Below are 11,255 nucleotides of genomic sequence, written 5' to 3' on the forward strand. Positions count from 1 at the left end.
GCTGAGAATAACTCTCTGTGTCTCTCCCACAGCTCCCTAAGCCTACGCTACTTCACCTATGGAATTCTCTTTGGTTGTGGCTGTTCCTTCGCCTTTCAGCCATCCCTTGTCATCCTGGGCCACTACTTCCAACGCCGCCTGGGTCTGGCCAATGGTGTGGTGTCCGCTGGGAGTAGCATCTTCTCCATGTCCTTCCCCTTCCTCATCAAAATGCTGGGGGATAAGATCAAACTGGCCCAAACCTTCCAGGTGCTGAGTACCTTTATGTTTGTTCTTATGCTGCTCTCACTTACCTACCGGCCCCTCCTGCCCAGCTCCCAGGACACCCCAAGCAAGAGAGGTGTCCGCACCTTGCACCAGCGCTTTCTGGCTCAGCTCAGGAAGTACTTCAACATGCGAGTGTTCCGCCAACGCACTTACCGCATCTGGGCCTTCGGGATTGCTGCTGCTGCCCTTGGCTACTTCGTTCCTTATGTACACCTGGTGAGGAAGTCCAGGGTGGGCCCACACCACCTGGCCCTAAGAAGCTGCCCTCAACCTGCCTGGAGTTCAGAGGGTAGGGGTGGAGGACACTGAAAGAGTAGAGCTGAGACATTTGGAAAAAGAAACAGAACAGTGGTTAGAGATAACCAGAGAGGGACAGAGCACAGATCAAGGGAGGACCTCAAAGGAAAATGGAGGGAGTTCCTTACGGGAAGGTCCATGCACTGTGCTTAGACAAAAATTAGGCAAAAAAGCCTGGTTATCCATAAAATATTAAGTAAATAAAAATAAAATGCAAAAACAATTAGATTTTTAGGAAATAAGCAGACTGGGATGTAGGAGACTGGCCCAGATTGTCTAAGACAGGGTTTTCTAAGACTGTGTTCTGTGGAAGGCTGGTCTTTGCGGTCTAATGATTTTATTTAGAAAATAACACATTAGATCTCTCTAACTTCATAATGCATAGTAACCTCTTTAAGGTACTAACAAATCCTGCAGTAAAGAAACCCCTTCAGTTTTGTTTACTCCAGCATTCACCAAACTTCTAGGCCACAGAACTTACAGTTGTAATGTAGTTGTTATTCTCCATAGACTGTGTTTCTTAAAACACACTTCAGAAGAGTTGCCTGGAAATTGGTAGATCCTTTTCTCCTGGTGACTTGATATTGTTCCAGCCTGTCAGTGTTGGGTCAGGAGATGGGGATAGAGGAACCCTTGGGTTTTCTCGGTTGTAAAGGTTGTATTCTGCCCTGCCAGGGCCTCAAAGGAGTTTGGAGATGCCCACCTTCCTTGGCTGTTGCTCAGAAGCCCAACATCCAGAGGGCCAAGGGATAAACAGACTTTTGGACTGTTGTAAGCAGGTAGAAAGTTTGTCCTGGAGCCAGGGGTACAAGGGAGAGGACTACAGGAGGAGCTCTTGTCCTATTCCAGCAAAGTGAGCAGTAGAGAGTCCTGGATATGCCAACAGTTAACCAGTCAGCTCTTCTTCCTCCTCCTGTTCTGAGGGTCCTGGTGTCCTGCTTTTCAGATGAAGTATGTGGAAGAGGAGTTCTTGGAAATCAAGGAGACCTGGGTGCTCTTGGTGTGTATCGGGGCTACCTCAGGCCTTGGGCGTCTTGTGTCAGGTCATGTTAGTGACTCCATTCCTGGACTTAAGAAGATCTACTTGCAGGTGAGTGTGACCGTTATGTACACTGTGGGGAAGAATAGCCTGCCACAGGTTATCTCTAGGCTTTGGAACAAATTGGTAGGGTGTGCCACTGCAGTGCCCTGGGCCCTGGTTCTGGCATCAGTTTTTTGTGACACAAGAAAGTCAATCAAATTCTCTGAGCCTGTTTCCCCTGTTTTTAAGCAAAAGCAGACATCCTTGTTATGCCTCCTTTACCAAGATGGAATGTGTATCCAGTGAAATCAGGGTATATGAAACCTTTTAGAACATTTTACAGGCATTTTTTAAAATTAATAATAGCAGCCAGGCACGGTGGTGCATGCCTGTAATCCCAGTGGCTCTGGAGGCTGAGGCAGGAGGATCACAAGTTCAAAGTCGGCCTCAGCAAAAGCTAAGCAACTTAGTGAGACCCTGTCTCTAAATAAAATAAAAATAGGGCTGGTGATGTGGCTCAGTGGTTGAGTACCCCTGAGTTCAATCCCCAGTAACCACCTTCAAAATAAAAATTAATAATAGCTCTCCATCTGAAAACAGGAAACTGAAGCCAGAAGTTAGATGCAGACCCCAGTAAGGACTGATTTTATTGCTACCCTACACTCTCTTGGAGGATTGGAGGATCATAGGCAACTATAGCACTCGTGTGACCCAGTTTCTCTCTCCCATATGCCCAGGCCCAGGTCTATCATGTCATATTTCCAGAGCTACTTGGCATCAAGTGCTGGTTCTCTTTCTCTCTCTGGTACTGGGCAGGGGTGCTCTACTACTGAGTCACATCACCAGCCCTCCTCCCTTTTTTTTGATACTGGGAATTGCTTTGGTACTGAACTATATCCACAGCCCTTTTTATTTTTTATTCTGAGGCAGGGTCTTGCTAAGTTGCTGAGGCTGATCTTGAACTTGTGATTCTCCTGCTTCAGCCCCCCGAGTTGCTGAGATTGCAAGTGTGCACCACTCGACCTGGCCAAACAATGATTCTCAAAGGCCATCCTCTCAGTGAAAATCAAAAACAAAGTGCCAGAAAAGGCCAAACCTCACTTCCCCTCTTTAGTCCTCACTTTACTCATTTATGCAATAAGAATCATTCTTCCCTTTCTTGTCTCACCTTGCAGGAGAGGATCAAAGGAAATGCAGTATGACTAGGCTTTAGTCCTTCTGACAGTGACATAGGTTTCCTCATATTGTGGGCAGCAGAAACATAGATGCTCCAGAGGCTACTTTTTTTTTGTGAACTGGATCCTGTTCTGATTTAAATACAGACTACTACTACTCAGGTTGTCAGTCTTTGGCTGGCAGCAATAATGTCTTCCTGATCTACCTCATGCTTTTTGCTCTTGTAACTGGTCTTACCAGAAGGTGCCTAAGTGTGGAACCCTGTGGAGGGGCAAAGGCAGCCCCAAGAAATAAGTAGTCATGAAGAAAGCCCTAAGGGTACTTCCCAGGGGCCCTGTCTATACTCACAGCAGGGATTTATCTGTCCCAAATGTGTTCCTAAATACCCTCGGGTGTTTTGGAGAAGGACATGATTAATTTTTTCCTGTTGTTTAACTCTGTGTTAGTTTGTCAGAGCTGTAGATGCCCTTTGTGTCCACCCAGTTCAAATTCTCATTGCACTGATGGAGAAACTGAGGGAAAGGCTTCTTAGACAGTAATGGCAGAGCTGAACTCCTGTGAAGCACTCTTCTCATATCTTACCTTACCCTAAGTGATGGATGACAGAGTCAAGTCTCAGAAATAATAATTGACTTGACCAAGGTCAAACCAAAAGCCTGTGATTGGGATTATGAAATTTTCAGTTTGCACGCAAATATCAGCAAGTGCTTTTTCTGGGTGGCTTTCTGCATGGGAGTATGCATGCTCTTCCTGCCTCTTTCACAAGCCCCCACCCACCCCGGGTCTTCCCTGCCAGTATTAGCCAAGATGCCAAAGGGTTCTGGAAATCAGAGTAATCTGGCACTGAGCCAGGACTTTATCTTGAGGAGAGGCAGCAGCCCCTGCCTAACCATATAGCTCACATGCTTCTCATTATAGTCCGTAGGAGAGAGATGGGGCCCCAGCAGCTTTTGCGTTCTGTTGTGCAGCAGGAGTTCCAAGGGACAGGGAAGCAGAGCTGATTGGAGGCCGAGTTAGGCTAGAATTCAGTGTTTCTGTTAACTTTTCTCACCCTCTGCCACCCTCTGCTCCTGCTCCTTTTTCTTAGTCTTACTCGACCCAGTTTCACCACTTAAAATAATATAAAATAATCTTAGAACATCATAGTTGAAACACATCTTCATCAACTTGTAGTCCAACTCTTTCATTTTACAAATTGAGTGTCTCAGGCTAAGAGCATAAGACAATGGATAAACTGCTTCTTTCTCTTGAGTTTCTCAAGAGACTCCATCACAGGAATTATCTTTTTGTCTCTGGGTCAGATGCAGGAGTACAGGACTCGGGGAGAAAAGGAGGGTACACAGCATCAGGTTCTGAAAAACCACCCATTAGACCCTGTGGTTCCTACTATTCATGGAGACAGGCACACATGCCTGGCATCTAGCCTCTGCACAGTCTGTTGGCAAGGAAATGGTGACAACCTGCAGGATAGCCCCACTTTGGGCCAATTCTTGAGACCTCATTCTCAGTTCTAAGAGGGATTTTTTTATTTCCAAACTTTGGCAAGGCCTCAGAGGATGTTAAGAGGCAGCTAGATACAATAGGTAGCAATTAGAGCTGATTAAAATCAGTTAATGCTGTCCTTTGTGTTATATAATGGTATTAACTCTTAATTGCCATAATGGGCTTGGTTGATAGGTGGATCTGGTTTTATCTCATAGTTGTGTGTGAAGCTGGAGTGTCTCCTGTTCTTATTCCAACTTCTGCCTAGCTGCCTCAAAACAACCTGGTACAAGTTCAAAGTTTCCCCAACAAACAGATGTCCTCAGATGGTGTTATCTTCTCCAAAACCCAACCAATTCACCTAACAAACCCACTGTGAGCAACAACACAGAAAACCTTCTTTGATCTTTGTGGTACTGGGGATTGAGCCAGGGGCACTTTACCACTCAGAAACATTCCCAGCCCTTGTTTTTACTTTTTATTTTGAGACGGGGGTCTTGCTAAGTTGGTGAGGCTGGCCTCCAACTTGTGATCCTCCTGTCTCAGGCTCCTGAGTCTCTCGGATACAGGTGTGCACACCACACCTGGTAGCAACACAGAAAACCTTTAGAGCCAGAAACAGACTTGATCTCCACTCTTCCCACATGTTCCTGAGTACATTGGCCTGCTTATTGGTCGACTATGAACTACTGGCAAATCCTTGGGCCTCTTAAAGCCTTAGTAAACAGATCAGGTCTTAGCCTTGGCCCTGGGATAACTTGGCTCTGCTGGCTGCAGAGATTGGTGGAGGGGCAGGTGGTGCTCCTTTCTCTGCCTACAGCCAAGATCTTCAGTCAAGTTCACAGACACAGGTTGCAAATGACCATAATCAAAAGATCAGCAGTGTTTCCAGTGGCCCTTCTCTGTTGAGAGTGAAAAGCCAGCCTTGGCAAAGGCAGTGTCTTTGTTTTGGAGTCATTTTTTGTCTCAGCCCAAAGAAAACCCAGCTACTAGTCAGTGCTCCTGGTCTGGATTTAGCTGCCTCGATACCCATCTACTAATTTGGTTCTCCTGTAAGGCCCCTTTGTTGCCTTCTTAGGGTGTCTACTCAAGCCCAGAGGGCCCTAGGGACATGCTGCCTGAGGCATTTGAGTCAGGTATGTGTCCCATGTCCAAAAGCATAAGGAATCTGGGTGAACCTCCTAATGGTTTCTTTCATGTCAAGGTGTTTTCTAAAATATACCTCCACAAAAATGGGCATTGGCTCCTTCCACAATTTAGGAAGCCATACCTTCCTTTGTATTCCCCATCTAATCATTGCACAAGCCACCCTCCTTCTTCCTATACCTTACTTGAATCTGAGAATACCAACATGGCCTGATCCCAGAGACAGTCAGACACAGGCTCAGAAAGAAGAAACAGTATTCCTTTTATCTCAGGATCCAATAAAAAGACCAATTTCTTGAGGCCAGGGGCCATGTCCTCCCTTTCTTTAATCCTGCTAGATTCAGTTAAGCCAGGGCTCTCACAAAGACTTTGAACGCTTCAGTCATAACTTAGAAGGGGCCTGAGTAACTAGTTCAACTGCTCTCCCTATTGACACCCTGCTTCCCCCACCCATTTTATAGATGGTAGAAATGAAGATCTGAGAAAGAAGATGTCATTTGCTATGTGGTCTTGTCTGGTCAGCACAAAATGACCTCAGGCCCTTGCTCCCCTAGGTCCTCTCTTTCCTGCTCCTGGGCCTGATGTCCATGATGATTCCCCTGTGCCGGGACTTCGGGGGCCTCATCGTTGTCTGCCTCTTCCTGGGCCTGTGCGATGGCTTCTTCATCACCATCATGGCCCCCATTGCATTTGAGCTGGTGGGCCCAATGCAGGCCTCACAGGCCATTGGCTACCTCCTGGGCATGATGGCCCTGCCGATGATTGCTGGGCCCCCCATTGCAGGTGAGGCTGATTTCCAGGGAGGGCATGAGTCAGGAAGTTGTTTTCCCTGGGCTCTAGCTCTCTGAGTACCTCTGCTTAAGGCCCCCTTTCCTCTTATTTTCTGCATAAGCAGCCTTGTCAGAGTGCATGAAACCCCTTATCACTACTGGTGAAGGAGATTAAACGCAGTTTAGAGGCATGGGTTCATTTGGGGGGATGGGTTTTCCATGGCTATGTTTCAGTGGGGTTTTATTATAGACAGTAGGGCTTCTTCTAGGATAATAGAGGGAAAAATAGGTTTGGCCTTCTTGACCATTCTATCTGTGCAGTGTTCTCCTGCTCTCCCCACAGTTAAGTCATTATTTAAGGTAGCTGAGTAAAAGAAGTAGGGAAAAAAAGACAGTGGGCCCTAGTTTTATTACAACTTTGAGACACCCTCCTCTTCCTCCTCCTCTACTGACTTTAGAAGTAAACCTGTTAAGGAAATACCCTAGGACTCAGCCAGTGAAGTTCACCTCCAGCAGGAAGCAGGCAAAGTGCTGGTGTGCCATTTTTCAGCACTACTAGTTTCTCCCTACACCCTCCCAGGAGAGCATTGTTGGTAACCAAAGGAACATAAGAAATAAGAAGCCCAATGAAAAGAGAAGTTCCTTTCCTTTCTAGGGATTTATTATAAACATTGACTCATGGGTTACCTCCCCTAAGCTGGTCAAATGGGCTAATTCAACAAATACTCCTTGAACACAATTATGTACAAGGTATTGTGAGGGTGCCATGTGACAGTGGCAAAAGCTTTCATTCGGGCTCTTGTGCAACAGTTACACTGCTTACTGGGGGAGGAGAACCTCTATCTGGTCCCTGATCCCAACAGTGCCCCATAATCTACAACTCTTTCCATGTTGCTTACCTCTTGAGTAAGCAAAGGAACAAGGGCCTTCTTGCCTTTGTTCCTGGGCTCATCCTCCCTATGAGGTAGCTCATTAGCTTCTGGAGGTGAAGAGGAAAAGGCCTTGCATCCCATGCCAAATACATCCATGGTATTGGCAGCTTAGAGGAACCTTGAGGGACCAACTATATGTATAACTGAAGAAAAAAAAAAAAGATATACACGTGACTTCTTCCTAAGGCAATGGAACTTCAGAGAAAGGACACTTCAGAGAAAAAGCAAATAGGGACTCAGCTGAATTGTTCCACAAGAATAATATGGGAGTAGGGACAGGGAATATCCCTGTGAACAGAGACAAGGCTTGACCTTCCTTCTATGGTTCCCTCCTAACACCATCCCTAGGAGTGACGGGATGGTAGCTATATCTTGATGGAAGTCACAAATGTGGAAACCTTAAGAGCAGCTTCATTCTCTTCTTTCCTAATGAGCATTCACTTCAAGGGCCTATAGTCCCTTTACCTCAGGGAGGAACCACTTGCCTTTAAGTTGGGGGAGCTCCTGAGTCAAGGCAGTGCAGGCCAAGATTCTCTGGATAGGCACTGGGATGGCCCCTAGAAGAAGCTGAGAGCACCTTTGGGTGGTAGGAAGAAGCAGAGAGCGCCTTTGGGTGAGCTTGACTTGTGTCTCTTGACTGTTTCAGGCCTCCTCCGCAACTGTTTTGGGGACTACCATGTGGCCTTCTACTTTGCCGGTGTACCCCCCATCATTGGGGCTGTCATTCTCTTCTTTGTCCCTCTGATGCATCAAAGGATGTTCAAGAAAGAGCAGAGGGATTCCAGCAAGGATAAGATGTTGGCCCCTGATCCGGACCCCAATGGGGAGCTGCTGCCAGGCTCTCCGAACCCTGAGGAACCAATCTAATGCCTCTTTCTTGCCATTGTGTGCTCCTCCCCAGCCCTTCCCCTTCATCCCACCCTGCTCAGCATTTACATTTTTTTGCCACCAGCACACTTGTTCCCAAACCTGTGCACACAGCATTTCAGCCACCTGACCATCCCCTTGGAGCCAAAGCTCTAGGTGTTCCAAACTCATTAACCAAAATTTCCCCATGAATGCCTTTAAACTTGCCAGGGCCCTTCTTCTCCCAGGAACTGGGAAAGCTTGAGATATCCCCCTGGCCTTTGGAACCTCTCCATATACTTTCTAACCCCTGGGGGAGGAGGTAGATAGGACCTCCTGGCCTCAGCTTGTTAGTCGCCCACTAACATCAACTGCCAAAGGTGCTACTGTGTCCCCAGGAGCCTCGTGGGAGAGACTCAAGCCTCTGATTACTAAGAATTCATTGCCATCCATCCTTGGAAGCCATTTGGGGGGTGGGGGAAGGGAGGAAGAATGAAACAAGGAGCCTTGTTTAGTCTGAAGAGTTCCTGAGGGCTGTGGCTTCCCAAGAGCTGTATACAGGTAGTATCCCCATAATATGTTTGGTTAACAGTCTGCTTCTCTCTTCCCTTCAGTTTTTCTCTTCTGCCTCCTCTCCATTCTCTTCCTTCTCTATTTCTTTTTATGACTGTCACAGACACATAGGTGCTTGGAGAAAGGAGGGACCCAGAGCTTGGGCCAATCAGCCTCATCTTGGCCCAGTCTAGCCCTAACACTAGCATTAATCCCATTCATCTCAGGCTGAGCCTCATCTCACTTTTTGGCTCAAGCTGATATAATCATAGACTGGAAGAGCAGAATATCACACAGGGAAAGGACCTTAAACACCATAGAGTTCCATGTTCCACCCACTGATTTTTACAGATTTTCCAAGCTAATGCATTAACCTGGAGGCCTTCCCAGTCCCCCATTCTTGTACACACCTGTCAAAATGTGAAGAAACTCCTTTCATCTCAGCAGGCCGAGGAGGACTAATGACAGTGAGCTAGCATGGTGCAGGGAGGGCCAGTGGTTATTGACATGGTGAAGGACCAACTCCTCCATCTCTTAGTTTTCATGACAGGTCAATATTTCCACCTGGGCCAGGCCAGGAAATGGACTGTTTTAGGAAAAACCTCATTCAGAACCTGGATCCCAAAAGGTACAGGCAGCTGCTGCACATAGGGTTGGACAATTTCTTTTAGGAAGGGGAAGCCACCCTAGCTTTTACCACCCAGTGTTTCCCCCATGCTGGGCATCCTGGGCCACTCTGCTTAGTGGGCATTAATGGTACCAGGAAAGGTAGATTCTGGACCACCTTCATCCCTCTGAAGTAGGTGCCAGATGCTTCCCTATACCCAGGCTCTGGGCAACAATCTTACTGAAGAGCATTCCAAGTGCCCCTGGCTAGGGGCAGAGGGCACTGCCAGGCTGTGTCCAGCTAGCACAGCTCACCTTATTAGAAGCTCAGCCTCTCTCCTCACTCTGTCTTTGTGTCTCTTTCTCCTCTCTCTGGGCCTTTGTTTATTGTGTTCCTGTCACCCAACCTTTCATCATCTTTTGCCAGGCACCCCTGGCTGTCACTTGGAGACAACAGTAATTTGCCACCCTAAACCAGGGTCATCCTAGGGCCAGGAGGATGAGGTTGCCCTGAGGGGCTACAAAGAAGACAATGGTCCCCACACATGAATTTTTCCGTTACAAACAGGCAGCTGGGGCATGGTTGGCCTCTGAAAGTTTCATTCAAGGCCAAAGTCCGGAGCCCCCCCACCTCTGCTGGTCCTAGTCCAGCTTTTATCAACTCCCTGAAGGAAAATCCACTGGTTCTTGGCTCTGTAGGTAGGAAGGGGCCTAGTTAGTAGCCTGTCAGCTCAAAGAGCAGTGGAACAGGAGAAGCTGGACTCCCAGGAGCCCAGTAACTCCTGGGAGAGACCACTGAAAGTACTGGAGCAACAATGCCCCTGCTTCCATTCCTCCCTGCCCCACCCCCACAGAGATGCTGGAGGGTGTCCTGCAGGGCCTCCTTTGTTGCTCATGGCTGGATAGCTTTTAAAAATCAGGCTGCCACCCACTTCTCTCCAGATGAAGGAAAGACATTCACAGGTCCCAAATCTGCCCATTCAGGTGTCACTTAACATTGGCAGGGTGTCAGTTTATTTCTTCCACACATGTACGTGTGCATGTGTGGGCTTGTGTGCTTTTGGAGAGAATGTTGGTTGGCAAAAGCAGCACAGTATTAATATTTAGAGTAAGATGCAGCCTCTTAAGCACCACAGTTAAACCTAGGAGAACGAACAAAATTTTGGAGCTTGAGACCTGGGACATTTAAATCCTCAAGGGGTTTGGAACAAAATAAACAGATCTAAAAGTTTGGTTTTGGTATGTATGTTGCCTACAAGGGTGAAATAGTCAACCTGGTTAACAGCAGGAAGTTTGGCTTCAGAACTGAAGCCTCATTCCAAATCAGATTTCTGCCAGGATCTGTGCTCTCTGAGAGAAAGCGGACATTTGAAAAGGAGAGGAGCTATATAGGGGTTTGTATCTGGGTGGACAGTTTGAAACTTCAATTTTTAAGGGAGCTCTGAAGTGGAAAAGTAGCTACTTTACAAAATGAGAACACGGTTACTGGCTGAGTCAGAGTAAAGGCCCTGCCAAGGCCACCACCTAGCTACAAATGTGCATACTGAAAACTGGCAAAGACCTTAGCAATAATACAATTCCGCCCCTCTCTCTCCCTTATTGATAGGGAACGTGAAGGCATTAGTATAGCTGGATTACATAGCCCCACAGTGACAGAGCCTGGAACGGAGGGTGATACAGGGGAGAGACCTACAAGAATGACAAAATTAGGAGTAACCTTCAAGTCCCATATGTCAATATTCTACACTGAATTTAAGTGGGGAAACTGAAGCCTAGAGAAAGGAAGGGCCTGCTGCAGGTTCACACAGTTCATCAGAACAAACTTGAGACTTGAACTCAGGAACCTAACAGACTTCCAGTCTAATCCAAACCCCTTGTTTGACAGACGAAGGAAGGAAAAAGGACTTGCCCACTTCACTCAACCACCCAGAAACCCATTTCTAAAAGGGTGTTAGCAGGACCAGCTCTGAGTGAAAATAAAAGCTGAGTAGTGTAATTCTCAGCGTACCCCATTGCTTCACAATTACCCTCATTCCCACTCAACACAAACTTTTGGTTTTTCTCTCTCCCAGGCACACATTCTAGACCTTCAGGAAGCCTTGGCCTTGGAGGCTCCTTCCCACCAACTGCCCTTCCACTCTCAACAACCCAAGAGTAATG

The 11,255-nt window shown here is 47.1% G+C and overlaps 1 protein-coding gene across 1 annotated transcript in view; it reads left to right on the plus strand.

The window, feature by feature from the left end:
* The window catches only part of Slc16a2 (solute carrier family 16 member 2), a 102,174-nt gene extending 91,177 nt beyond the window's left edge, over positions 1-10,997 (plus strand). The window contains exons 3-6 of the mRNA XM_047535842.1: positions 33-483; positions 1,511-1,654; positions 5,944-6,172; positions 7,738-10,997. Of these exons, the coding sequence (XP_047391798.1) occupies positions 33-483; positions 1,511-1,654; positions 5,944-6,172; positions 7,738-7,958 (1,045 nt within the window). The 3' untranslated portion in view covers positions 7,959-10,997. The remainder of the gene's footprint in view (positions 1-32; positions 484-1,510; positions 1,655-5,943; positions 6,173-7,737) is intronic.
* The last annotated feature ends 258 nt before the right edge of the window (positions 10,998-11,255 follow it).

This window comes from Sciurus carolinensis, chromosome X (assembly GCF_902686445.1).
Source record: "Sciurus carolinensis chromosome X, mSciCar1.2, whole genome shotgun sequence".
NCBI classification, from domain to species: Eukaryota; Metazoa; Chordata; class Mammalia; order Rodentia; family Sciuridae; genus Sciurus; species Sciurus carolinensis.